The 27,682-nt window shown below is 42.2% G+C and overlaps 1 protein-coding gene across 1 annotated transcript in view; it reads left to right on the top strand.

Moving 5' to 3' along the window:
- Positions 1–27,682, top strand: part of LOC121004845 (alpha-2-macroglobulin-like protein 1) — a 113,643-nt gene that overhangs the window by 13,057 nt on the left and 72,904 nt on the right. Inside the window, exons 5-13 of the mRNA XM_040437237.1 lie at positions 1,540–1,723; positions 2,941–3,100; positions 4,346–4,398; positions 11,868–11,888; positions 16,036–16,192; positions 16,773–16,857; positions 21,707–21,860; positions 22,598–22,718; positions 24,815–24,924. Of these exons, the coding sequence (XP_040293171.1) occupies positions 4,360–4,398; positions 11,868–11,888; positions 16,036–16,192; positions 16,773–16,857; positions 21,707–21,860; positions 22,598–22,718; positions 24,815–24,924 (687 nt within the window). The 5' untranslated portion in view covers positions 1,540–1,723; positions 2,941–3,100; positions 4,346–4,359. The remainder of the gene's footprint in view (positions 1–1,539; positions 1,724–2,940; positions 3,101–4,345; positions 4,399–11,867; positions 11,889–16,035; positions 16,193–16,772; positions 16,858–21,706; positions 21,861–22,597; positions 22,719–24,814; positions 24,925–27,682) is intronic.

Raw genomic sequence — 27,682 nt, 5'->3', positions numbered from 1 at the left:
AAACATTTTAGCGCAAATAACAGCAAATATTAACTTAGTCTATTTTTCTCTATAAATATGGCAATAAACGCTTTTAGCGCAAATAACAAAATGTGAACTGCGTCTATTTTTTTCGTATTGTAGTGAAATGCGACAAGAAACGCTTTTAGCGCAAATAACAGCAAATATGAACTAAGTCTATTTTTCTCTTTTTCTCTAGAAATATGACAATAAACGCTTTTAGTGCAAATAACAACAAAAAGGACCTGCATATATATTTATCTATTTTTCTCGTATTGTAGTGAAATACTACAAGAAATGCTTTTAGTGCAAATAACAGCAAATATGAACTAAGTCTAAAGTCTATTTTTCTCTAGAAATATGGCAATAAACGCTTTTAGCGCTAATAACACCAAATGTGAACTGCGTCTATTTTTTTCGTATTGTAGTGAAATACGACAAGAAACGCTTTTAGTGCAAATAACAGAAAATATGAACTAAGTCTATTTTACTCTTTTTTCTCTATAAATATGGCAATAAACGCTTTTAGCGTTTATTGTCATAGGGACCTGCATATATATTTATCTTTTTCCACAGATAAAAGCCACTAAAGGCTTTTCAACATAGCACTTGCACCCCAATAACTAATTGCTGCAATGACAGAGCTGTATTATGAGACTATCTGGATCCCCAAATAATGTTTCCCTGCACTTGTAAATCGCTTTTTTTCACAATGAGGATTTTCCTATGACTCTCCCTAGCACCTGCACACGTCTCTCCCTTCCTGTGAAATAATTCCTCTTACTATCCTTTCTCTGCACTAGTAAATCGCTTCTTTCTTTTTTTTTTTTTTTTAACAATTTGATTTTCTTTCACTCTCCCTAGCGCCTGCATACACGTCTGTCCCTGAACAAAGTGCGATAGTGAATGGCAGACTCTAAGATGGCCGCCATATTTATAGGGCTGTGACATCACCGGGCTGGCTGGCTGCTGATTGGCTGCATGCATGGCATTATGGGTCATTCTGCCTTCCAAAAGTTCCTTGCCCCATGTCCTCACTCGTGTAGCCGCCATTTTAGCCACCATGTTAGGAAAAAGTGTGATTCGTTACCACGAAGCGCGAGGAAAACATAATTGTTGTCAGCAATGTGGACACATATGAACATGGGACCAACACTGATGCGCTCAGCTGCCAAGCGCACATGTAACAGGTCAGCCAGTGTCATAGGTACAAATCTGCTGACAGATGCCCTTTAACAGACACAGGAGGACACTGTGGAGGAGGATGACATGGCTAAGGGTGACATACTAAAGGTTTCTTCATATTTCTCAGTTTTAAATGTAAAATGGGACAAAATTAGATTATGAGAATAGAGAAGAAAAGAGTGAAGAATTGCTAGGATATTTTGTATGTGTGCATTTTATGTTTAGTGTTCCTTTTAGTAGTATACCTGAAGTCTACAACTAACAGTAGCAATCAAAACAATTTAATTCCACTTTTATTGCTCCTGTATTTTAATATATTAATGACTTAACAGTTCTTATTCTTTGTGTTCACAGCCATTATGTGATTACAGTTCCTGTAAACTTACAGCAGGGGACCGAGGAGAAAGCCTGCGTGACCTTCCTCGACCTGAAGGAAGAGGTTCACCTCAAAATAGAGCTGAAGAAAGATGACCAAAATCATACTATAACTGAATGTAAAATAAGCACTCATGATCATTCAGAGTGCTATATCTTCCAGGTCTGTTTACAATTCCAAAGTTACCCGGAACTGGCAAAACAATTCACAGTGCAAAATAAATGAAGGGTTTCAAATTGTATATATGTCACAGTGTGGTTCACTGTGACACGGGTGGCCATTTTTGATCACTTGATTGCTCTGGCTACGGTGGATGCCGTGTAGGCTGGTTGCCATGAGTGATATGTAGTTGAGGCAGTCTGCGTTAACTGTACTTTGTTTATGCATGCTCCCCTCCCTGTTGTCTCGGTTCTTGTGGGGTTAAGGTCTTGGTCTGGGTGTGGTTACTAGATGCTATATATTCCTGTTAGCTGGGGCTTAGGTCAGTCTCCAGCTTTGCTGGGTGCAGGTTCTATGCTTCTGGAAATATTAAATCTGCCCTGTCTGTGTGGTCACCCAGTGAGATATCAAGGTCATCTTGGCCGATTCCATGTCTTGCAGTGCAGCTCTGTCTGTTCTCCCATGGACTAACTCCACATGGGGAACAGGCATCTGTTAGTCTGAGTCTATGCCTTCAGTGACAGGGCTCCTGGGTTGCCTGGAGGAGGACATCTAGACTTTGGGCAGCTCTGCTTGTGACCACCATGTGTCGTTCGGCATGGGGTCCAGGCATCTGCTTGGGTTATGGTTGCCGTTTGTCTTGTCTGAACTGTGTCCTGTATGGTTATGTTTGGGTTCCAGTTCGTGTGCCTGAGTTCTAGTCCCTATGTTGTGTGGACCGCTGGTGCTTGCACAATCAGTATCTGCAGGTAAGTGGCCAAGTGCACTGGGACCATCCTGGAGGTGCAACCAGTGAATCCTCGGGTAAGTTCATCCCCACCATCAGGGGCTCTGTGAAGAACAGAGCTCACTGAGTCTCTTCCCTCTGGGTTTGGCCCCAAGTCAAACCGGTGCACTTGGTACAGTGGTATTACCTGCCACTGGTCCCTTACTTGCTGGTCCAGCTTAATGTCATGTCCTGAAACAGCTGTCTGCAGATGAGGCGCTTGCTTTTTTAACATACAAGTCATGTATCAAGGCCTACTTAAAGGGTCGAACATTGACTTTTAGGATAGCTGCCTTACATCTGTGGCATTAGAGACAGAGCTTGTCAAGAGAGCTTTCATTATACAAAGAATATAGCTAATTTGAAGAAATAAGAATGTTCCTTTAAGGAATGAGTTTCTTAATCTCACAAAAGACATGAAATAATAATAATAATAATTTATATTTCTTATCAGGTCCCATTGATAAAAGAGGATAATTCAGTCTGGCAGGTACATGTATCTGCACATGGAGAACATATCAATGTGGATGAAAGCAAGAAAGTTGTTATTGTAAAAAAAAGTGATGTGTGCATTGTTCAGACTGATAAGTCCACTTACAAGCCAGGAGATATAGGTAAGATGAAAGACAACTAATAAATACGTATTTCGAGACCAAAGATTATCATTACTGATATTCATATAGTTATTTGTTTTAAAACAAAAAACCTTGTTACATTCAGTAGGGTGCAATTTTAAAACCTTAGTCCTTAAATATTCGTATCTCGAGGGGGGGCCTCATCTCGAGGCAGCCTGACATATATGGCTTTGCCTATTTACTTCTATGAGCATTCCAATAGCCAAGCACACAGAACTCCTATAGAAGGAAATGGAGAGCGGACCTCTCTATTCACATGTATGGTCACTTCTTCATTCACAGTGTATGCGAGGCAGGGCCCTGTTCTTGAGATAGGTGCCGTTACAGGCATTATAAGCACTGATCGAAAATACAACAGGTCAATGCAACCTGTATGGTGGGCGAACAAGATTATTTGGTTACAATATAGTTTGCATATTGTCAGCATCACATCCCTTGCTTAAAAAAGTGAATGTGCTGCTGACAATAATGATTTTTAGGACCACACAATAAATTTAAATAAGCCACTATATTTGCAGAGAGCCACTAAGGAGCCGGTGTAGAGGACAGGAGTGGTAGTGGCCCTAATGAAGTGTTGTGTCATTGTGTGCTCCCCTCTGGGGATCGGTAGTAGAAATGTATTACTGAAGGATGAGGCCTGAATTAAACGTAACAAAACCTTTTTAATAAGTGCAAAGTAGAACCTCAAATACATTAAGTAGCAATAGACTTTAATGCAGATCTTCTCTGGCAACAGCAAGAATTTGGAGCCAGAATTTCAGCACTTAGATGATATTGTCATAATTGTAGTCTGGTCGTAATCCCTCACCTTGCAGCAGTGTCTTCAATGATGAAGGTACAGTAGCAGTTCACTCTACTGTCTAGCATCTCAAGACTTGAAGAAGGTTTGAGTAATTCTCCCATTAGTTCTCCCAGGAGACTGTAACGGGACCTCTGAAATATGCTTCCTCTTCCTTCTGTCTCTGGACAGGAACTTCTCCTCTTGGCAAGACCAGCCCACTCCTTCCTAGAGATTAGGAACATGGCGGTAAGCCCTGTTCCTTGCCACCATTTGCCACCCATTCCTTGTGGGAACTAAGGCCAGAAGCATACAATAAAATACACAACAATGCAAGCTATATACACACCTTTTAGTGCCCATAGTTCTGGGGTAATACATAGCAACATTAAAAGTTTTATTTGTGAGATAATAATTTCTGTTACTCTGATATATTTTTCTTCTAGTGAGATTCCGGGTGATGTCTGTAAATCATGAATTTCTACCCTTAAATAAAAAGGTAAGAATGTTTTTGCTTATTTTTAGTTGGTCATCATACAGTATCAACTAAGTAGTGTTGATCGAGCACCAAAGTGCTTGGTTGCTCGGGTGCTCTGGCCGAACACATCGGGATGCTTAGGTGCTCTACCGAGCACCCGAATATAATGAAAGTCAATGGGAGAACCCGAGCATTAAACTAGGCACCCCCTTCTCTGAAGAGGGGAGGGTGCCTGGTTCATAGGAAAAGGTCAGAAATTGATGGAAACAAAACTGAAATGGTTCGGGAACAGCATGGGGAGGATGTATGGATGTATCTTGGACTCCCAGGTCGTTGCTGGGAACGATGTTGTCCGAGTAGTACGCCACTTTTACAGACTGACAATAATACGCACCAAACCGAAGATAAAATCAATTTTAGAGGAAAAATTGTTAGGAAACATTCTTGCCTGTATATTTACTTGTATATAAAGTTCAAGTGATGCCAAAAATTACAAGGAAGAGGCACTCCGATACAACCTGTATATCACATAAAGGAGGGCCTCATTCACATTGTGGTACAATTGTTCAGGTAGTGGGACTCCTACACTCATAAAGCCTATTCACTAAGGGAAAGGGCAGCTAAAAATTACAGGGAACCGGCACTCCAATACACCCTTTATTACACATAAAGGAGGGCATCATACACACCCTTACAAAATTATGATTGATGGCCTGCTGTTGACCCTCAAAAACATTTGGAGCAAGGGTCTGCTGATCTGACCATATAAAACATTATAGGCGAGGGCCTGCTGCCGCTTTTGGTGACTCTAGATAACCTGGGGCCGATCGCACGTCCCCCATGACAGCGACGATCAATTCAAATGACTGCCCTACCAACTTTCAATGTTATTTTCAGGGCAGGCCAGCACCTCCAAGGCGTAGAGCACCAGTTTGTGCCACTTGTCCAGCTTGGACACCCAGTAGTTTTAAGGCACTGAGGGATCATTGAGGATGTTGATATGGTCTGCTATGTACTCCTTTACCATCTTTAAAATGTTTTCCTCCTTGTGACACTAGACCGCGCATCAGGGTGAGGGTGCTGGCGGAGTGTTATGAAACTGTCCCAGGATTTGGAGAGTGTTGCCATGCCTCTGTTGGAACTTCTGTGTGTTCCCCTTGTCTCCCCTCCTCGGTTGGCCAAGGAACTACAGACTCTGCCGCTAGCGCTGTCAGATGGAAATTTTTGGAGCAATTTCTCAACAAGGATCTTATGGTATTGCACCATTTTGCTCGTACTCTCAACCAGAAGAATGAGAGATTATAAGTTCTCTTTGTAGCGGGGGTCGAGAAGGGTGAACAACTAGTAATCCGTGTTGTCTAAAATGCGTATAACGTGCGGGTCGCGGGAAAGCCAGTCTAACATGAAGTCAACCATGTGTGCCAGAGTACCAACAGGCAAGACTTCGCTGTTGTCATCAGGAGGATAACTCTCAATCTCCTCATCCTCTTCCTCTTCTTCTCCCCACCAAAGCTGAACAGAATGAATTAAACTTCCATGGGTACTACCCTCTGTAGTGGAGGCATCCGTCTCCTGCTCCTCCTCCTCTTCATCGTCCAATTCGCGCTGAGAAAACGAACTGAGGGTGGTCTGGCTATCACCCTGTGTAATGTCTTCCCCCATTTCCACCTCTTCCACATGCAAAGCGTCATCCTTAATTGTAAGCAACGAGTGTTTGAGTAGACACAGAAGTGGGATGGTTACGCTGATAATAGCGTTACCATCGCTCACCATCTTTGTTGATTCCTCAAAGTTTCTTAAAACCTCACAGAGGTCAGACATCCATGCCCACTCCTCGCTTTTGAATAGTGGAAGCTGACTGAAAAGGCGATGACCATGTTGCAGCTGGTATTCCACTACTGCTCTCTGCTGCTCAAAAAGCCTGGCCAACATGTGGAACGTAGAGTTCCAGCGTGTGCTCATTCGCACAACAGCCGGTGAGCTGGCAATCTCAAGTGCTGCTGCAGCGTTGACAGTCTGGCTGAAGCTGTCGATAACTGGCAGAAATGTGCACACACGCAGCGCACCTTCACCAGTAGCTCAGGCAAATTGGGGTAGGTTTTGAGAAACCGCTAAACCACTAGGTTGAACATGTGAGCTAGGTATGGGATGTGTCTGAGCTTGCCAAGCTCCTAAGCCGCCACCAAGTTACTGCCATTATCAGACACAACCATGCCTGCACTTGTCAATGTGTCCGTGGTTAAGTGGACCTTCCCAGTAACTGTGTTGGTCAGGGCACGTGTGATGTTACGGGACACATGTTGGTGTAAGGCGGGCATGGCACACCTTGAAAAGTAGTGGCGGCTGGGGACTGCGTAACGCGGGACGGCCACCGACATCAGGATGCGGAAGGCCTCAGTGTCCACAAGCCTAAACGGCAAGATTTCCATGGCCAGTAATTTGGAAAGCTGCGCATTTAGTGCTATGGCCTGTAGGTGGGTGGCTGGGTATTTTCACTTGCGTTTAAAGGCCTGGGGTAAGGACATTTAGATGCTGCGCTGGGACACGGAAGTGGTCACTGATGGTGCTTGCGAAGCTCCAGGTGCAGGACGGGAGGCATCCAGTCCTGCGCCTTTGACAGCGGATTGGCCAGCACATACCATAGGGGAAGAGGAGGCAGTGGTGTGACCTGCAGACACCGATTGTGGACCCAGGCGTTCGTCCCACTTATTATGATGCTTGGATGCCATGAGCCGGACCATGCTGGTGGTGGTGAGGTTGCTAGTGTTCTTGCCCCCGCTCATTTTGGTACAGCACAGGTTGCAAACTACTATTCTTTTGTCGTCCGCACTTTCCTCATAAAAGCACCATACTGCGGAGCATATACCCCTTGACAAGGGAGATTTCTGCAAGGGGGTGCTCCGTGGAACAGTTGTGGGCCTGTTTGATGTGGCCCACCTTCTCAATTTTGGCACCCCACTGCCTCTTCCAGCCTGTTGCGGTGCTGCAGATTCCTCCCACTCTGTACAGCTGTCCTTTGCTCAGCTTTCCACCTTCCCAGGTTGGGTCAGTGACCTCATCGTTCACCACCTCCTCTTCCACTTCCTCACTCTGATCATTCTCCTGATTTGTTGACCTAACCACAACCTCAGTGATTGACAACTGTGTTTTATCCTCTTCATCAACTTCTTGAGACAGTAATTGCGGTTGACTTATTGGCAACTGTGTCTCATCATCATCCACCTCATTAAACACTAATTGCTGTTCCCCACCGTGATGTTCTTGTTACTGTGGATGCTCAACCGGTTGGGAATCAGGGCACAAGATCTCATGTCTCTCTTCAAGTGTGCTTGGCGAGAGGGCCAAATCAAGTAATGGCGATAAAAAGAGGTCCTCGGAATATCCGAGTGTGGCATCACTTGTTTGGCCAGACTGTACATGGTGGGAGGAAGAAGGATCAGGGTGAGGATTGTGTTGACCAGACTCCTGGCTAGTGATGGACAAACATCGTCCGGGATGGTTTGCGAACGTGATTGTGCGAATGCGATGAAATGTTCTCGAACCCTAAGTTTGCGACGGGCCCTATTCACTTTAATGGCAGGCGAATCTGAAAAACCTTCAGCTCCTATTTGCAGCCACTAAATACTGTACTTAGTAGAAGTGTACAAATAGTCCCACAACATGGACAGTGACATACTTGAGGGGGATCAATGACAATAATGCCAACAAAAAGGATTATCAAGGAAAATTCTCTGAAATCTGCCCTTGTTGGAGCCTAGAATTTTTTTTATTTTAGGCCATGGGAGTACGGGCCTTAAAAATTAGGCATTCACCTGACATAAAATAAATTCTGATTATGTGGCTCGAGGTACATTATGCGGTCAATGGATAAAAATTGTACTGTAGGCCACAGGACTACAGGCACCAAACATTAGGCATTCACAGGACAGAAAAGATCAAGTGATTATGTGGCCGGAGGTATATTACACGGTCAATGGATATCAATTTTACTGCAGGCCAGCACAAATACAGGTCAAATACATATGTTTAATAGAAATAAAAATATAAAATTGGATTAAAAACATGGCTAACGAAATACCCCCTTTTGAAAAAAACCCTAATGATAATAGTTGAAATTCGATAACACAAATGCTGCACTACCCAAATGCAATATATAGAAAGTATATTATTGGTATTTCACACCCCTGCCTCAATCAGTTTTTTGGGGGGGGCAACTGGTATTTCACACCAGTAGAAATTATTTGTTCCAATAGCGTTTGTCACTCTGTGTAGCTGCGGTAACGCAGCAGAAGCACACACAAATGCTGCACTACCCAAATGCACTATATAAAAAGTATATAATTGGTATATGACACCCCTGCTTCAATAAATTTTTTGGGGGGGCAACTGGTATATCACACTAGTAGAAATGACTTGTTCCAATAGCGTTTGGCACTCTGTGTAGCTGCAGTATTGCAGCAGAACCGCACACAACTGCTGCACAATACAAATGCATTATAATATACTTTCTATGTTAGAAAGTATATTATAGGTATATTACATCCCTCAGTATATCACACCTATCGGTAGCACACCTATATTTGTTTTTAAAAGGACTTTGTTGGCCCAATTAGCTAGCGCTTGGTGTCCCTAATAGTCTGTCCCTGCTCCACACAGCAACCTCTCCCTACACTGGCAAAAGACTGAATGTAAAATGGCTGCCAGATCAGGTTTATTTATATGGTAGAGGATATGTCCATGTGCTGACACGTCTCAATTGGCTGTCCTGTACCACCTGATGAATCTGTCATGGGTCAAAGTTCTTCACAATGTAAAAGAATATGGCGCCGCGAACAAGTAAAGTTTGCCGCGAAACGACCGTCGGGCGAACCGCAAGGCCATCTCTACTCCTGGCTACTAAGACTGGACTTGGTGGAAGACATGGTGGTGCTTAACCGACTGGAAGCATTATCTGCTGCAATCCAACCAACCACCTACTCACCCTGGGCTGACTTTGCGAGCGTTCTCCTGCGCCGCACTGCAAACTGGGACATGAAGCTAGGTATCATGGATGATTGTTTTTCTTGTGCTCTGGCAGCAGGCACAGTTTCTCCGCGCCCAGAGCCACGGCCTCTGCATGCACCATCAGCATCACGGCCACTTCCCCATCCCTTACTGTTCGACTTCTTCATTTTAAATGTAATATATATATATGCTTTGAAAGTATGTCACACGTACAGTGGCGTAGGATTTGAAAGTGCGTAAAAGATATTTACAAAGGTATTTGTGATGAGGAAACGTTATACAGGACAGGTACCACAGGTAATGTCACTGTTCACAGTGCCTACAGAAAAAGGTACACTGGATGTCACTGATATTTTAGGGATGCGCACAGTTTAAACAGGAGATGTGGCGCAGAGAATTTAACTGTCCGCAGCGGACACCGTCTACAGAAAAAGTACATTGGATGTCACTGATATTTTAGGGATGCGCACACTTTACACAGGAGATGTGGCACGAATCATTTAGCTGTCTGCAACGGCCTATTACACGGTATTTAGCGCTCCCTACACTGCCTGTCCTTTCCTATGCTGCACAGCTCTCCCTAACACTGAGCAATTTAGCGCAGATTGCGCTACAAACATATATTGCTGCTGTCACACACAATAGTCCTTACAAGGACTTTTGGGTCTCTGAAACGTTTTTGTACAAAAAAATATTCAATTACACGCCCTACACTCTCTGTCCCTTCCTATGCTCAGCTCTCCCTGACTACAAATGAACCGAACATGCGTCATCGGGTGCTATATGGCACCCGATGACGCGTTCCAGCCAGCCAATCACTGTAATGCCAGTAGCCAACATGGCTACTGGCATCACAGTGAGGGCAGTACTTACCCGCACGTTTATTGGCAGCGTAGCAGGCAAGGAACGTGCGGGGAGGAGACTCAAGCATGGCGCTCGAGCACATGCGGTACTCGGCCGAGTACCGCCATGTGTCGAGCATCGAGATGCTCAAGCCGAACAGGTGTTCAGCTGAGCATGCTCAATCAACACTACAACTAAGCAAGGCTGATCTAATGGATCAAAGAGCAACATCTAACATATAAATGTCCAACAGTATGATATAAACTAAGACACAAATTCATCAGTATGTTTCTAAAAACATGAATGATGATCTCCACAATCTTTCACTCACCACAATGTGCTGACCATGACCACTAGACCACCCAGCAGCACTGGCGTAAGCCACTTAGCAAGTAGCTAAGAAATGCCAACTGACAACTGCACTGTTAGGAAGTTGTAGTATTTTCTGTGCAGTATGACAAGTGGTCATTGCTGCTCAGAGGTCATGTCATCGTGGTATCCACAGGATTCAGTGGCAGCTTAGCAGAGAATTGTGAGGAGTAAAGGACTAGTGAGGTAAAAAACAGTATCACAGTTTTAGAATATGTGGCATAGAAAACTCTGGAGTGCCTCAATGTAATAATTTTCACTTCTCATGTGGCACTGTGTGGCAAATTATCCAACCAATGTGTATGACTGCTAATTTTGATCCAAGAAAATCAGCTTTACTATGTCTATGGCCCAGTGCCAACAGTCCTGAATTTGCAAGGACCATTCCTAATTTTTAGAGGCAGTCCTGGCAAATTTGAGCTGTCCCGGTGTAACAGGCCAGACTATACCCACAGTCCAAAAGATACCTGGGGTTAAAGTGGCCTGGGCCAAAATATACCCGGGTTATAAATTAGCCTAGGCCAAAATATACCCGGGTTATAAATTAGCCTAGGCCAATTTATACACCTTCATTATGGCCTAGGCTATTTTACACCCCTGGGTATAGAGTTTATCCCTCCAGGTATAATCTGGCCTGGAGGGGTATAGTTTGGCCTAGGCTATTTTACACCCCGGGGTAAAGTTTGGCCTAGGAAAGTTAATCCCCTGGGTATACTCTGGCCTGGGCCAAACTATACCCGGGTTTTATCTGGGAAGGGGTTAATTTGGCCTGCTACACCAGGGCCAAAATAGATGTGGTTTATGCAAATCCTGTTAATAAGTGGGCATTCCACAGCTGTTTGTTTTCTGGCTCACAGCCGTGGCATTCTGTGCACACAATGTCACTGCTGCAGCCAATTATTGACCTCATCACTAACATCTTATATGCTGCTGATGCCATTGATGGCTGCATGGTGACCTGTCTAGACAGAATGTCATTGCTGCAGCCAGGAAGATGACATCAGCCGTGGCGAGGATGGAAGAAGAGTTGTAAATATTTTGCTTCTTTTGCTATTTTAGAACATTTATAGGGGCAGCCCCAGTTTTTATTTACCTCGGACAACCCCTTTTAATGGCTCCTCGCCTTCTGATTAGGAGAGTAACCTAGAGTTATAGCTTTAGTATACATCATATATATTCACTAGATATGATCGGTCATAATATATATTATTTGATGTAAGTATATTTTAAATATACTGTAACTACTAATATTTTTCTTTCTTTTTTTTTTTCAGTATCCTTTGGTTGAAATAAGAGTAAGTACAGGACATAAACTCCTAAAACTGATATGTTATAATACTAATTTGATACAGTACATTTACTTGCACATCTTTATGGAGAGGTTAAAGGGGCTTTCCGACTTTTCTACTGATGACCTATCCTCTGGTTAGATCATCAGAATTTGATTGGTGGGGTTCAAACACCTGGGGCCCCCGCTAATCAGCTGTTTGATAAGGCACTGGCGCTCACAGTAGCGTTGTGTCCTACTGAGAGTTTTGCCGAGGCCATGTTCACACGGCCTAGGTTCAGCTGAGCCCCATTGAAGTGAATGGGGCTAAGCTCAGAAAGGCCACTATGAAATGAACAGCTCTGTGCTTGGTAAGCACAGAGAAGGTTGCGGCGTTCACAGGAGTGCTGGGGGCTTTTTAAACAGATGATCGTCGGGGTTCCGGGTGTCAGACCCTCACTGATCAGATAGGATCCCCCACTGATCCAGAGTATTGGTCATCAGTAGAAATGTCTCAGATAACCCTTTTAAATTGGTTGTGATAAAAAGTCATAAAGTTTTTTATTGTTTTTTAAAATTATAATTAATAAAATTGAAAGCTTAAATACTTAAAGAAGGCTGACTGTAGGCTTCAGTTTATTAGCTAAGCCCCCTTCTCTGTCTCTGCACCAAATGTGATAAGGAGAGCATAGCTTCAAGGGGTATTCCCATCCCAGACATTGATGGCATATTGTACTTTCATAGCAGTGAAAGGAAAGCATCCATGCAAGCACAGTGTGCTCGCCTTGACTTCGGGGACCCTGTTCTGGAGCTAGGACTTGGTCTCAGAGGTGGGACCTGCAACTATCTGGCTTTGATGGCATATCCCAGCGATATAGCATTAAAGTTTGAAATGGGTATAACTCTTTAACTAACCCTGACTGCTAGCCCCCTTCAAGTGTGTCAATGCAACAGAGGGGGTTTGAAAGAATGTGGAAGTAGAGCTTCCTGGACCACGGGACCAGCATTAAAATTAGGACATTGGTAGATATTTCATAATTGAAGTACATGAGCAAACTTTATTAATTTAATTCAGACCACTAGTTCTGTTGCCAGACCACAGCTTTAATTTTTATGGTTCCACTAATCCAATTATTATTGATAATGTTCTCATAATGAGTAGTTACTTAAAGAAGCAGATTTAGTTCAGCACTGCCCCCATTTATAAAGTACATAAGGGATAGGGTAGTGCAGTCAGACATCCTGCACGATAATACAATTTATTGCTAAAGAATGTACAAGTATACTAACTTAGATTGGGCCACTACTATGAATTTGATATAAATAACTGGGGATTTTAACATATAATACAGAATACTATGAAAGATTCAGAATATGTGGTGGAGGACCAAGATCCATCATAGCACAGAGTAAAAGTAAGGTGTATGAAGACTTAAAGGGGTTTTCTCGATACTGTTGATCTACAGTACAGATGTAGCAGGATTAGCACTCCAGCTCTTAAGGTCTCATGCACACGACCGTATTTTGTTTCCGTGTCCGATCCGTTTTTTTTGCGGATAGGATGCGGACCCATTCATTTCAATGGGTCCGCAAAAAAACGCGGACAGCACACCGTGTGCTGTCCGCATCAGTATGTCTGTTCCGTTGCTCCACAAAAAAAATAGTGCATGTCCTATTTTTTTCTAGTTTGCGGACAAGGATAGGCATTATTTCAATGGATCCACAAAAAAACGGATCCGTCATCCGTTTTTTTTGCGGATCCACAATTTGCGGACAGCAAAACACATACGGTCGTGTGCATGTAGCCTTACTCAAATTTCTTAACTCATCGCATTATCTTGAGACAAAAGCCATTGAAAAGCAATTTAATGTTTTTGCTTAGATTAGATAACACAACTCAGAAATCTCAGAAAACAGGAGTGTTAACTCTACTCCATCCTACTCCATGTTTGTAAGATGACTGTATGGAAATTTACCAATAGCCTTCGTTAAAATTCTATGCCATTTTCAATATTTTATTAGGTATTCCTCCTTGTTTGTCAAGTCTTTCAAGCTGTCCATGGGGAGGTCCTGTCCATAAAATGACTGCTGGTGGGCATCATGGTGCCTCAGTGCTTAGTACTGATTCCTTGCAGTGCTGGGGTCTTAAGTTTGAATCTGACCAAGGACAACATCTGCATGCAGTTTATATGTTCTTCTTTACACAGGTTTCCTTCGGGTACTCTGGTTCCCTGCATGACTCCAAAGACATACTGATAGGGAACTTAGATTGTGACCTCCATTGGAGACAGCGTGTGAAGATAGCATATTTAAAGCGATACAGAATAAGTCAGCGCTATATAAATGAGTAATAAATAAATCAAAAGCAAAATAAAATAAAAATCACCTCCATGGGATTTCTCCCCCATTCATATACACTGCATTGCACCTGGCACTGTTTGCAGTTTAGTGCAAGTGTGGGGCGTTTGTATGAATGAGACTGAATGATCTGGCCCATGAACTACATTTTGGAGACTACAAAATTATTATACCTAATAGCTTTGAAAAATACTTTAAGGTTGATGAATAATATGGTAAGTTGAAACTTCCACAAAACTATATAACTAACTGTTGAGAACCGCCATCAGCAGCCATCTTATGGACAGGACCTCTAAGCATAAAATACAAAAGAGTAGGCAAATAATGGAGCATACTACCTTATGAAACATAGAAAATGGCACAGAATTTCAACAGAGGCTATATTAGTAACTTCCATATAGTCCTCATACAAACACATTGGTCAACAGTGGTCAATCCCTTTAACTGAGTGTTTAAGTATGCAGTGGTTCATACATTCCAAAGCGGGATCTACCCAGATCATCCAATGTTCACGTACAATGGTGTGAATTGCGTATTTATTTACTTCTTTGTATCTTTTGATATATACTTTATTCTTAGCAGATCATAGCAAAATCGTTTTCACTTGAAGGGAACCCGTCATGCTGAACATACCATCAGACCTGCAGGCAGTGTTCTACCTAGCAGGAGGAGCTGAGAAGATTGATAAAGTTTTATACTTAAAATATAGTTATATTTATTCATTTATATACTTGCTAATTCTATGCTTAGGAGTCCAGTGGGCCGTCCTACACAGTAATTTACAGCTGTACTTGTATGCACATTCATACAGTGAAGTCTGTCACTCAGTAAGTCACACAAGCCCACAGTGAGCAAGTATATAAATGAAAAAAAATAGAAGTTACAGTATAATGCATATATTTCCACACAACTGGATAGACAGATAGATAGATAGATAGATAGATAGATAGATAGATAGATAGATAGATAGACAGGCGGATGGATAGACAGGCGGATGGATAGATAATAGATAGATAGATTACACATAATTATCAATCTGCTCAGGTCTATCTGCTCTATAACATGTTGCTTATCAATCTCAAAGTATGTTAAATGTTACAGGTTACCTTTATCAATACATTTATACTCACGTATTGATTGTGGGTGCGCCTATTTATTCCCATGTTCCTAGAATCAACTGTAAAATATATATATATATATATATATATATATATATATATTTTTTTTTTTTTTTTTTAAATATGGACAATATGGATTCACAATACATCCATAGAAGGGGTATGCTCAGACATTTTTTGCAGAAAATTCATTTTACATGTCAACTGTGGCAACTCTGCAACATAATAGACTGAAGATTTAAAATTATCCATCCATTATTTAAAGTCTGCTCTGCTGCATGTGGATGGTGTTAGGTCGGCTTCACATCACCATTTAGATTTCTGTTCTTCTGCTCCATCAGAAAAATAAACCAAAAAACAGGTCCTGTATTTTAAGCATCTCTTTTAGCCACCTGAGAAAAAAATGTTTGTGAATAGTTTTTTCATCTAAAATAACAAATCGCAGATGGGAATGGCTAAAACAGATGCCAAATGTTTATAACTCAGCATAACAGATGCTTAAAATATAGGATCCTTTTTTTTTTATGTTCTTTTGACGGATCAGAAGAACAAAAAACTAAACGGTGATGTGGTTCACGGCCTTAGACACAATGAGATCAGATGAATAGTCTGGTCTGCCCTGGTCCTCTTGTGGGACAGTCCAACCCTAGATTAGATATTTGTTCTATAAGAAATGCCATCATTTCACTCTTTCTACAGGACACAAATAGAAACCGCATAGCTCAGTGGCTGGATGTGTCTACAGAGCAAGGATTCGCTGACTTCAGCTTCCATCTGTCGCACGAACTAGAGTTTGGAGACTACAAAATTAATATACCTAATAGCTGTGGAAAATACTTTACTGTTGATAAATATGGTAAGTTGAAACTTCCGCAAAACTATATAACTAATTGCTCAGCTCCTCCTGCTCTATCACATGTTGCCTGTGGATTGCACTGCATTTTGTGGTGGAAAGTCCTCTTTAAAGCGGTTTTTCGGGTTCAGAGCTGATACCCATAATTTCAGCCCTCCAGCCCCCCTGATGTTAGCATTTCATGCTCCAATGCTCTCCCTTGCCCTGGCAAGGGCTTTTTTATTTACCATAACACACTGCTTTCGCCCAGCAGTGTGTTCAGTGATATCATCGGCTCTGATGGGTCAGATTTAGCGCTCCCCTAGCCGTATTACAGGGTAGGGCAGCGCTAAAGCCTGCCCATCAGTGCCGGTGACGCCACTGGGCTCCCTGCTGGGCGGAAGCCTCTGCCTGGCAGCCCTAAGGAGAGCCCGGTACATCACCGGAACTCCAGAAAATGCCTTTGCCCTGCGCGATTCAGGCGGGCTGCCTGGGTGAAAATATGGGTATGTCCGGGTTCAGCTCTGAACCCGGACAACCCCTTTAACTAGTAAACAGACTATTTGTCAGAATTTCTAATAATTTACATTTCTCTTCTCTTTAGTGTTGAGGAGGTGGGAGTTAAAAATCGATGCCCCATCCGAAGTATTCCTGGCAGATAAGTCCGTTCACCTGGAAGTTTGCGGCAGGTAAGAAGACCAATAATGATAATGCATGACCCCCATTCCCATAGCTGCAACTGTTCCAGTAGTCATAACATTTATACACAGGGTCAGTCATAATAGAGATTTTTTTTTATTGTATGTCTCAGATAGCAAGAGAAATATTATCTGAGATTGGTGTATGTTAGAGTAGGAGATGAGTGGAGAAATGAAGATAAACTGTGGATGGGCTGGCAAAAGAATCAGGAGGAGCAAGGGTGGACACAGTGTCTTGGGCCCACCCTCAGGGCACCTAACTGTTCATGTTCATATACAGGGTGGGCCATTTATATGGATACACCTTAATAAAATGGGAATGGTTGGTGATATTAACTTCCTGTTTGTGGCACATTAGTATATGTGAGGGGGGAACTTTTCAAGATGGGTGGTGACCATGGTGGCCATTTTGAAGTCGGCCTTTTTGAATCCAACCTTTGTTTTTTCAATAGGAAGAGGGTCATGTGACACATCAAACTTATTGGGAATTTCACAAGAAAAAGAATGGTGTGCTTGGTTTTAACGTAACTCTATTCTTTCATGAGTTATTTACAAGTTTCTGACCACTTATAAAATGTGTTCAATGTGCTGCCCATTGTGTTGGATTGTCAATGCAACCCTCTTCTCCCACTCTTCACACACTGATAGCAACACCGCAGGAGAAATGCTAGCACAGGCTTCCAGTATCCGTAGTTTCAGGTGCTGCACATCTCGTATCTTCACAGCATATACAATTGCCTTCAGATGACCCTAAAGATAAAAGTCTAAGGGGGTCAGAACGGGAGACCTTGGGGGCCATTCAACTGGCCCACGACGACTAATCCACTTTCCAGGAAACTGTTCATCTAGGAATGCTCTGACCTGACACCCATAATGTGGTGGTGCACCATCTTGCTGGAAAAACTCAGGGAACGTGCCAGCTTCAGTGCATAAAGAGGGAAACACATCATCATGTAGCTATTTCGCATATCCAGTGACCCCCTTAGACTTTTATCTTTGGGGTCATCTGAAGGCAATTGGCTATGCTGTGAAGATACGAGATGTGCAGCACCTGAAACTACGGATACTGGAAGCCTGTGATAGCATTTCTCCTGCGGTGTTGCTATCAGTGTGTGAAGAGTGGGAGAAGAGGGTTGCATTGACAATCCAACACAATGGGTAGCACATTGAACACATTTTATAAGTGGTCAGAAACTTGTAAATAACTCATGAAAGAATAAAGTTACGTTAAAACCAAGCACACCATTGTTTTTCTTGTGAAATTCCCAATAAGTTTGATGTGTCACATGACCCTCTTCCTATTGAAAAAACAAAGGTTGGATTCAAAATGGCCGACTTCAAAATGGCCGCCATGGTCACCACCCATCTTGAAAAGTTTCCCCCCTCACATATACTAATGTGCCACAAACAGGAAGTTAATATCACCAACCATTCCCATTTTATTAAGGTGTATCCATATAAATGGCCCACCCTGTATATTAAAAGTACTTATACTCCAGGGTAAAGCAGCGAATCGCTAAGTCAAATGTACCATTACATTCAGCTGAGCTAGCCCGACAAGACATTGTACCTGGTGTAAAAGTGAATTTCCTGCTGACTGATTCCCCTTAAAATGTACAGTGTCCTCCTAGGAATAGACACAGAAATGTAAATATGTTTAGTAATGTTTTGAGTTTGGTCAAATTCTTATGTGGATCTGCCCGCCATTACTTTCATGCTATGTAAACAAACCTATTCCCTCTAACCACCTTTGATCAAGACCATGGTTTTCACATGTCCTTTAATAATAAATAAGAAGGACCTTCAGGCTCTGAGTCTGGAGTCACAATTTCCTATTCACTTGAGAATGTCTTAACATTTCCTTTGCAAGATTAAAGTGTAACTGTCATTCTTTTTGTATTATTGTAATGTGTAGGGGCAGTGATACTGACCATTTATGTAACATAATTTAATTACTGAAATTGCACATTTCGATTAGAAAAAATAGCTCTAAAGTGGCCCATTTTGAGCCTTAACAACGCTTCTGTCTTCTGTGTACCTAACAGTGGAAACTTGCTCAACATTCACTGTGTTATGTACAGATTACTACAGAAGACAGATGAGCACTGCTAAGGCTCAAAATGGGCCACTTTAGAGCTATATTTCTAATAGAAATGTATGATTTCAGTAATTAAAGTATATTACAAAAATGGTCAGCATCACTTTACACAAATAAAAACAGAATGGCAGCTATACTTGAACAAATTGGCACTGCACAGTGAGCCTTTTAAACTGGGCCTGACTGTTCAACTAGAGTCAGCTTAGGGTACATTCACATTTGCTGCAGGGGACCCAGCAGGCTGTTCCAGCAGAGAGAAGCATGCCAGATTTCACCGGATTTGGCATTGCCAGACTCTACAGTTCAACGCCAGCTACAGTCAGGTCCATAAATATTGGGACATCGACACAATTCTAACATTTTTGGCTCTATAAACCACTACAGTGGATTTGAAATGAAACAAACAAGATGTTCTTTACTGCAGACTGTCAGCTTTAATTTGAGGATATTTACATCCAAATCAGGTGAACGGTGTAAGAATTACAACAGTTTGCATATGTGCCTCCCACTTGTTAAGGGACCAAAAGTAATGGGACATAATAATAATCACAAATCAAACTTTCACTTTTTAATACTTGGTTGCAAATCCTTTGCAGTCAATTACAGCCTGAAGTCTGGAACACATAGACATCACCAGACGCTGGGTTTCATCCCTGGTGATGCTCTGCCAGGCCTCTTGTAACAGTCCTACAGGCTCACCTGAGTCAGAGGACCGCTGGCTGGAGGTAGAAGTGGAGCCCAGTGGCAAGGACCGCAGGCAGGTAGTAGGTGCAGGAAGTCTGGCAGAGGCGTAGTCGGTAGGCAGGCGGTGGGTCAGGGCAGGCGGCAGTAAGCGTGGTCAGACAATCCGGATGGCAACGGTGGTAGCAGTTCAGTAGGTAGGGACAAGCAGAAGAGTAGTCGGTAGGCAGGCGGTGGGTCAGGGCAGGCGGCAGTAAGCGTAGTCAGACAATCCGGATGGCAACGGTGGTAGCAGTTCAGTAGGTAGGGACAAGCAGAAGAGTAGTCGGTAGGCAATTCCTGGTCAGCAGTGGACTTCCAGTTGTAGCAAGAGCAGCAGATGAGGAGAAGCTTGATCAAGGCTCAGGAGCTCAATAATCAGCAAGCTAGAGTGCAAGGGGCTGGACTTATATAGGGAAGTACCAGGTGTGGGGAATCAAGGGTGATGAGCAAGGCTTGGCAAGACTGAGGTTACATAATAGGTTTCAGGGAGTAATGTCCAGAGAGGACGGTAGCCTAGTAAGCAGGGCTACCGCCTGGGATGTGGCTGGTCACGGGTTCGAATCCCGACACCTCTATTGCAACTGTCTTCAGTTCCTGCTGGTTCTTGGGGCATTTTCCCTTCAGTTTTGTCTTCAGCAAGTGAAATGCATGCTCAATCGGATTCAGGTCTTTCCACTTCATTCCACTTCTTTCCCTTTAAAAACTCTTTGGTTGCTTTTGCAGTATGCTTTGGGTAATTGTCCATCTGCACTGTGAAGCGCCGTCCAATGAGTTCTGAAGCATTTGGCTAATTATGAGCAGATAATATTGCCCGAAACACTTCAGAATTCTGCTGCTTTTGTCAGCAGTCACATCATCAATAAATAAAGAGAACCAGTTCCATTGGCAGCCATACATGCCCACACCATGACACTACCACCACCATGCTTCACTGATGAGGTGGTATGCGTAGGATCATGAGCAGTTCCTTTTCTTCTCCATACTCTTCTCTTCTCATCACTCTGGTACAAGTTGATCTTGGTCTCATCTGTCCATAGGATGTTGTTCCAGAACTGTGAAGGCATTTTTAGATGTCGTTTGGCAAACTCTAATCTGGCCTTCCTGTTTTTGAGGATCACCAATGGTTTACATCTTGTGGTGAACCCTCTGTATTCACTGTGGTGAAGTCTTCTCTTGATTGTTGACTTTAACACACATACACCTACCTCCTGAAGAGTGTTCTTGATCTGGCCAACTGTTGTGAAGGGTGTTTTCTTCACCAGGGAAAGAATTCTTCGGTCATCCACCACAGTTGTTTTCCGTGGTCTTCCGGGTCTTTTGGTGTTGCTGAGCTCCTTATTTTTAAGAATGTTCCAAACAGTTGTTTTGGCCACGCCTAATGTTTTTGCTATCTCACTGATGGGTTTGTTTTGTTTTTTCAGCCTAATGATGGCTTGCTTCACTGATAGTGACAGCTCTTTGGATCTCATCTTGAGAGTTGACAGCAACAGATTCCAAATGCAAATAGCACACTTGAAATGAACTCTGGACCTTTTATCTGCTCATTGCAATTGGGATAATGAGGGAATAACACACACCTGGCCATGGAACAGCTGAGAAGCCAATTGTGCCATTACTTTTGGTCCTTTAACAAGTGGGAGGCAAATATGCAAACTGTTGTAATTCCTACACCGTTCACCTGATTTGGATGTAAATACCCTCAAATTAAAGCTGACAGTCTGCAGTTAAAGCACATTTTGTTTGTTTCATTTCAAATCAATTGTGGTGGTGTATACAGCCAAAAATGTTAGAATTGTCTCGATGTCCCAATATTTATGGACCTGACTGTATGTATTAACTATAATGGGGTCCGGTGGCTTTTCCTGCATATGTGCCTGTTTCAGCCAGATATAAACCCTTGCATGCAATGGTTTTTGTCTGGATGACAGATCAGGCATGCCGGACATCTAAATGTAGCCTAAAAGATATTTCAGTCTATAAGAGCATGGTATTACCTATACTCTGTGTCTTCATTTCCAGTTATATTTATGGAAAGCCAGTAGAAGGCAAAATTGACCTTTCAGTGTGTCTTGAACATCTAACTCATTTTGGTTACGCTTACTGTGGAGTAGAAGCGGAAGAAAAAGAAGAAGAAAAAGAAGATCCTCATAAGTGCATAATAATTAAGGAAGAGGTATGGGAAAATTTGGTTTGGTATGGTATGCTACGATTTTACATCCTTTTTTCCCTATGTATACATTAAATGGATGGCAAAAGACATGATGTGAACCCACTCTTAGAAGGAAACAGCATATTGTAGAAACATTAAGGAATCCGTAATATTTAGACATGAGCGGTTATGAAGAATTAGATTCGGTTGCTTCGCCGAATTTCACAAAGAAATCTGCTTTGTGACAAATTACTTCTTCACTAAACGCATTTCTTTGAATGTAGCTGGTGCAATGGCACAAACCCCATTATTGAATCCCCCGTGCTCATCACTGAGACTACCCTTTAGGCCTTTCAGGATAGAAAAAAGAAATACTCACTTTATCCATTTGATTGTGTAGAGGCCATCGCGACCATCTTGATTGAAGACACTGCCTGAAATATCGTGTGGTGATGTGATGACATCACGCTGGGCGGCGGGGGGACGTCATAAGTTACCGCTCATGAGATTTTAGGTGGTATCTTCAATCAGGATAGCCGCAGCGGCCTCTTCGCGCACAAATGGATGAGGCAAGTATGTATTTTTTTGTTTTTCCGACATTTCAGGGAAAAATTATTTATTACCACGAAGCACAAGGAAATTCGGCTTCATGGTGAATCAAATTTTTCCTGAAATTTGTATCAACGTCAATTCATTTGACTTTGATTTTCTCAACACTAGTGATATTCATTGTCGGTTATATGCTAATATTTTCTTTTTAGACTGATAGCAAAGGATGCGTCTCCAGAGATATCCCGCTTGATACTTTGAAATCGTCACCATCATCCACACAGCTCATCAGTTATTTAAATATTGATACTAAACTGACAGAAGCCAGCACAGGTAAGTTAGAGGAAAGAAATACTGCAATAATGATGACACTGATGATAAAATGCCTTTACTAATACACACATAGAAGTGTTTATTGCCTTTGCTCAAATTTGATTAAAGACTGTGGACACCTATGGGGGCAATGTTTTTTTATTATTGAATTTTAATAATTTTTAGCAAAAATAAATACATTTTTCAATCGGTCTTTAAAATACGTATTTAGGTATTCTGAAAAGTTTGAGCCCTTTTCTCTGTACAGCCTTGAGATTCTCTAGCAAAATGCTCTGTATTTTTATTGTGTTGCGTCATCTCTGACCTCTTAATAACTTATTATATATCAATTCTAATCTAACTGATAATAATGTGGCTTAAATAAGTGTTTATGAGGATCTTTTTGTAATTTAGAGACACGGTTTTTTACATGACTGGAAAAAAGTGAAAGTATGATTCACACATTGAAACAGTTAACTTTATGTGACAGAACAGCTGAATATTTTTTAATAAAGACCAATTGAAAAAATTATATTTAGCTCAAAATGAGCAAAATGAAATCATAAAAATAAATTCCCCTGAGGGTATACATAGCCTTTAAGGACTCCAGTTTCTCACAAAACAAATTCAATACAATACAATGTCAAGTTTGCAAAAACCATGACAAAACCATGACACATATAGCATAGACATATTTCTAAGCTGGTTGACATCTCAGTTTACGTTGAACCAAGTGCAAAGGCACACCTGTACTGTAGATCAGGGCACAGCAGCTTTGTTCGTATTGTGGGGGGAAATTACAATGAACAAAGGAAAAGAACCTAAGATGTCATCATAAGACCTTCCCTGAAGTGTGTTTGTTGGGTATGTATTTGGATGGGGATCCCAGAAAAATTAACATTCTGATCAAGCACGTACTTGCTGCTAGCAAAACAAATCTAGCTAGGAATTGGAGGAGTTCTGATCTCCTACTGGAGGATTTAATACACAGGATAAATCTAATTAAGGGCTCATGCACACGACCGTTGTTGTTTTGCGGTCTGAAAATTGAGGATCTGCAAAACATGGATACTGGCCTTGTGCATTCCACATTTTGTGGAACGGAAGGGCCAGTCCCTAACAGAACAGTACTATCCATGTCCATAATGCGGACATTAATAGGACACACACGTTCTATTTTTTTGCAAAACGGACATGTGGACATATGGACACTGAACACACACGGAGTAATTTCATTTTTTTTTATTTCCCATTGAAGTGAATGGTTCTGCATACAGGCCTCAAAAAAACGGAATTGTGAAAAAATACGTTTGTGTGCATGAGCCCTAAGTGTGAGGAAAGATTAGATGCAGTTAGATATGATAAACTGGCAAGATTTGAAGGAATATGGGAAATGTGGGACATATAGTATTTCTGGTTAATAGACAGGTTTTGGATCTGATGTACAAAGTAATTGATAAAAGGGTGAGAGAGTTTTTTTTTATAAATTATCAAAATATTTAATTAGACCCCCCCGTGATACCATTTGGATAATTGTATTTATTTGTGATGCTGTCAAAATATGACGGGTATGATTCTGTCTGGACTGCTGTGCTGACATAATTTAGAGGACTCCTGTGCACATGCACAGCAGTCCCAACATTGTGTTTAAGCACAGCTTTAATCGCTGACAGAGAGGGAATGAGAGGCAGTAGGACAATAAAAAGTAGCAGTCTGGACTCCTTATCCGCAGTACTAGTCATGTATTGCAACAGATAAAAGTCCAAGATCCTGGTGACAGATTCCCTTTAAATTCAAATAAACAGCATGAAGTGCTAACAACTCTCCAAGATCCCCCTCCCCCAGTTCCCATGACTAACAGGTTGAAAAATGGTTGATGGTTCAGAACCAGTGTCACTTGATCAACTAAAAATTTTCTTTCCAATTATAGTAATAACCATTAGCATCTGCTGAGGAGACACTTGAGCACATACGAACTTGCTATAATTACTGCCGTATGCATATTGTTTACCACATGCTCCATGCATAGACAGGATGATGATATTATATATTCATAGGATGTCTGGTATCATACTTAGTAAGGTTTGTTCCTCTTCTCTCTAAAAATGTTTTCCCAGGTCATAGCGAAAAAGCATCACTTGAAATTTACCTCTCCCCAGTACATAAAATTATAAATTTTTTGGAATGTGAACATTTTTACCATAAAGAATTTCCATATCATTGCAAGGTAAGCAAAAACTTCACAAGTGAGGAAACAGTTAACATGATATTTTAAAGGAGGTGAGGGGAAGCACGCTTTGCTTATGTGGTTATGTTGCACAGATGTGTCCGACCTTACCTTCGTTAAGCAGTCTATTTTTTTATGATACTATTTTAGGGGTCATTTATTAACCTAAATTAAGTGTATATTAGGCGTATTTCAGCTGCAGATTGCAGTGTAACGGTTAGTTGCGCCACAATGTATGACTTCTCCCCACTCACATCAGGTTTAAAAAAGTGGGCATGGTGTGGGCGGAGAAGGGGACAGACCGGCATTTTCTACGCCTGTTTTAGGCATAGAAAATGGTCTAAATGTAAGCTGTCTTACATTTAAAAGCAGCACTGGCGGTCTTAATAAATGACCCCCTTATGTTATTGCGACATGCTTGCAAAACCCTTGATGGGCTGGAATACACATCACAACCACTGGATGGCCAACGGGCTCAAAAAAAGGACCAGATTGACAGAATATGCACCTATAATGTTATCAGCTACGATGACCACTTCTGATTGTGTGAATGCGCAAGAGTGCAATGGCGACGTCAATCTTGTAATGTTGTGTGGATGTTGACCAGAACACATACAAACTTAGACTTCTATCAGTTAAATACAGTTGAGATTTGGAAGAGTTGGGGTTACTATGGTGGATACTAGAGATGAGCGAATCAAAGTTGACGAAGTGGAATTCAATCCGAATTTTAAAAAAAAAATAATAAAAATCTCCTCGCTCTTCGTGGTAAAGAAACATATTTTTTCCTAAAATCACTGCTGCACATGTTAGAACAAGGAACTAAGAACTCTGTGAACAAGGGATCACTCACAATGCCATGCATGCAGTCAATCGGCAGCCAGCCAGCCAGCCCTGTGATGTCACAGCCCTATATATAGCCTCAGCCATATTGGTCTCTGTGGCATTTTCCAGTGTACTTAGTGCAGGGAGAGACGTGACAGGAGCTAGGGACAGTGTTTAGGAAAGACTTTATTTAGTAAAAAAAAACTATTGAGTAGGGAAATTATAGGGAGGCATCATCCATACTATAGTGGGAGAGCAGGGAGTAGGGGAGTGTAAAGCCTGCGTAATAGGAGCCATTACTATTACAACTTGTTGCACTAATTGGGGATCCAAATTGCTCTAATACTACAGATTTTAGGTTGTTTGCACTATACGATACATCACATCAGTCATTCCAGAAATCCTTGCTTGTTATTGGGGTAAAAGTGCTGTGTGATACAACCAGTTTTGGGGTGTATTTTGGTGAAAAAAATAACTATTTCCATTCACCCTTGCTTCTGTACAGAAAGTGTGGTTTGATACAGCCAGTTTTGGGATGTATTAATTGCAAATATAAGTATGACCATTCACCCTTCTGCGGTGAAATTACATTCTGATACAGCCAGTTTTGGGGTGTAGTAATTGCAAATATATGTATGTCTATTCACCCTTCTGCGGTGAAATTACATTCTGATACAGCCAGTTTTGGGGTGTATTAATTGCAAATATAAGTACATCTATTCGCCCTTATGCAGTGAAATTACATTCTGATACAGCCAGTTTTGGGATGTTTTAATTGCAAATATAAGTACATCCATTTGCCCTTGCTACAGTGGTGAAATTGCAGTCTGATAGTATTGCAGTGTCTTTGAATTTACAGTATGTCGGACAGACATGTGACAAGCCATTCAAAGGGAACAGGCAGTGGCCAAAATGTTTCTGGAGCAGGCAAAAGTAGCAGCAGAAGTAGGCGGGGTTGTAGAAGCAGTAGCAGCGACAGGCCTGAGCTCCCAGTGTCTTCTAGAAGTCGTGTCTTGACCAGCCACCAAGCGGTCCTTGAATGGTCTTCTACGTCATCGCAAGTGACATCAGACACCCAGAGCCAAGAGTCAGTGGGTTCCTCTGACACGACCCTTAGTTGGCATGGCCCGGGAACAAGCTCTGTGCCCCCACCTGTCCTCAACCTGCCTCTCTCATTTTCTGTTCCCTCAGGGCGGGAAGTATTGTGTGCTGTCGCCTCGACCACACTTTTCAGCAAGGACCAGATTCTAGAGGACAGTCAGCAGCTACTGCCCAGACAAGATCTGGAGGAGAGATTTGCTGATTCCTCTGGTAGGCGGGCAAGTAGTGATGATGATTAGTGTTGAGCGAACAGTTCGAGCATAGTTCGGGTCCGTACCGAATTTTGGGGTGTTCGTGACACGGACCCGAACCCGAACTTTTTCGTAAAAGTTCGGGTTCGTCGTTCGGCATGTATTTTGGCGCATTTTGAAAGGCTGCAAAGCAGCCAATCAACATGCATCATACTACTTGCCCTAAGATGCCATCGCAGCCATGCCTACTATTGGCAAGGCTGTGATTGGCCAAGTGCAGCATGTGACTCAGCCTCTTTATAAGCTTGTGCGCACGTCGGGACGTGCTCACTCCCGATGTGAATAGAACAGGGATAGACGCAGCTGATGCTAGGGCGAGAATAGGCAGGGATAATTGAATAACTGGAAGCAAATTTCTCTCCTCCACCTGTGATTCATCTGAACAACTGCAGCTGAGCTGCTTTTTTGATAGGGATTGGCTATTTTTAGAGTGGCCAGAGTGATTTTTCCATCCACATGTACCTGGGCTGACCGCCGGCCGCCATTTTGCGACTTGTAGTGCTGCAGCAGAAGCTGCCACAGTGTGCATTCCAAAGCTCCAAACAAGTCAGACATCTACACCTGGGATTCAGACCAATAGC

Source organism: Bufo bufo, chromosome 6, assembly GCF_905171765.1.
Source record: "Bufo bufo chromosome 6, aBufBuf1.1, whole genome shotgun sequence".
Lineage (NCBI taxonomy): Eukaryota > Metazoa > Chordata > Amphibia > Anura > Bufonidae > Bufo > Bufo bufo.
Note: the sequence above shows the minus strand (reverse complement) of the source record. Positions and strands in the feature narration are given on the sequence as shown.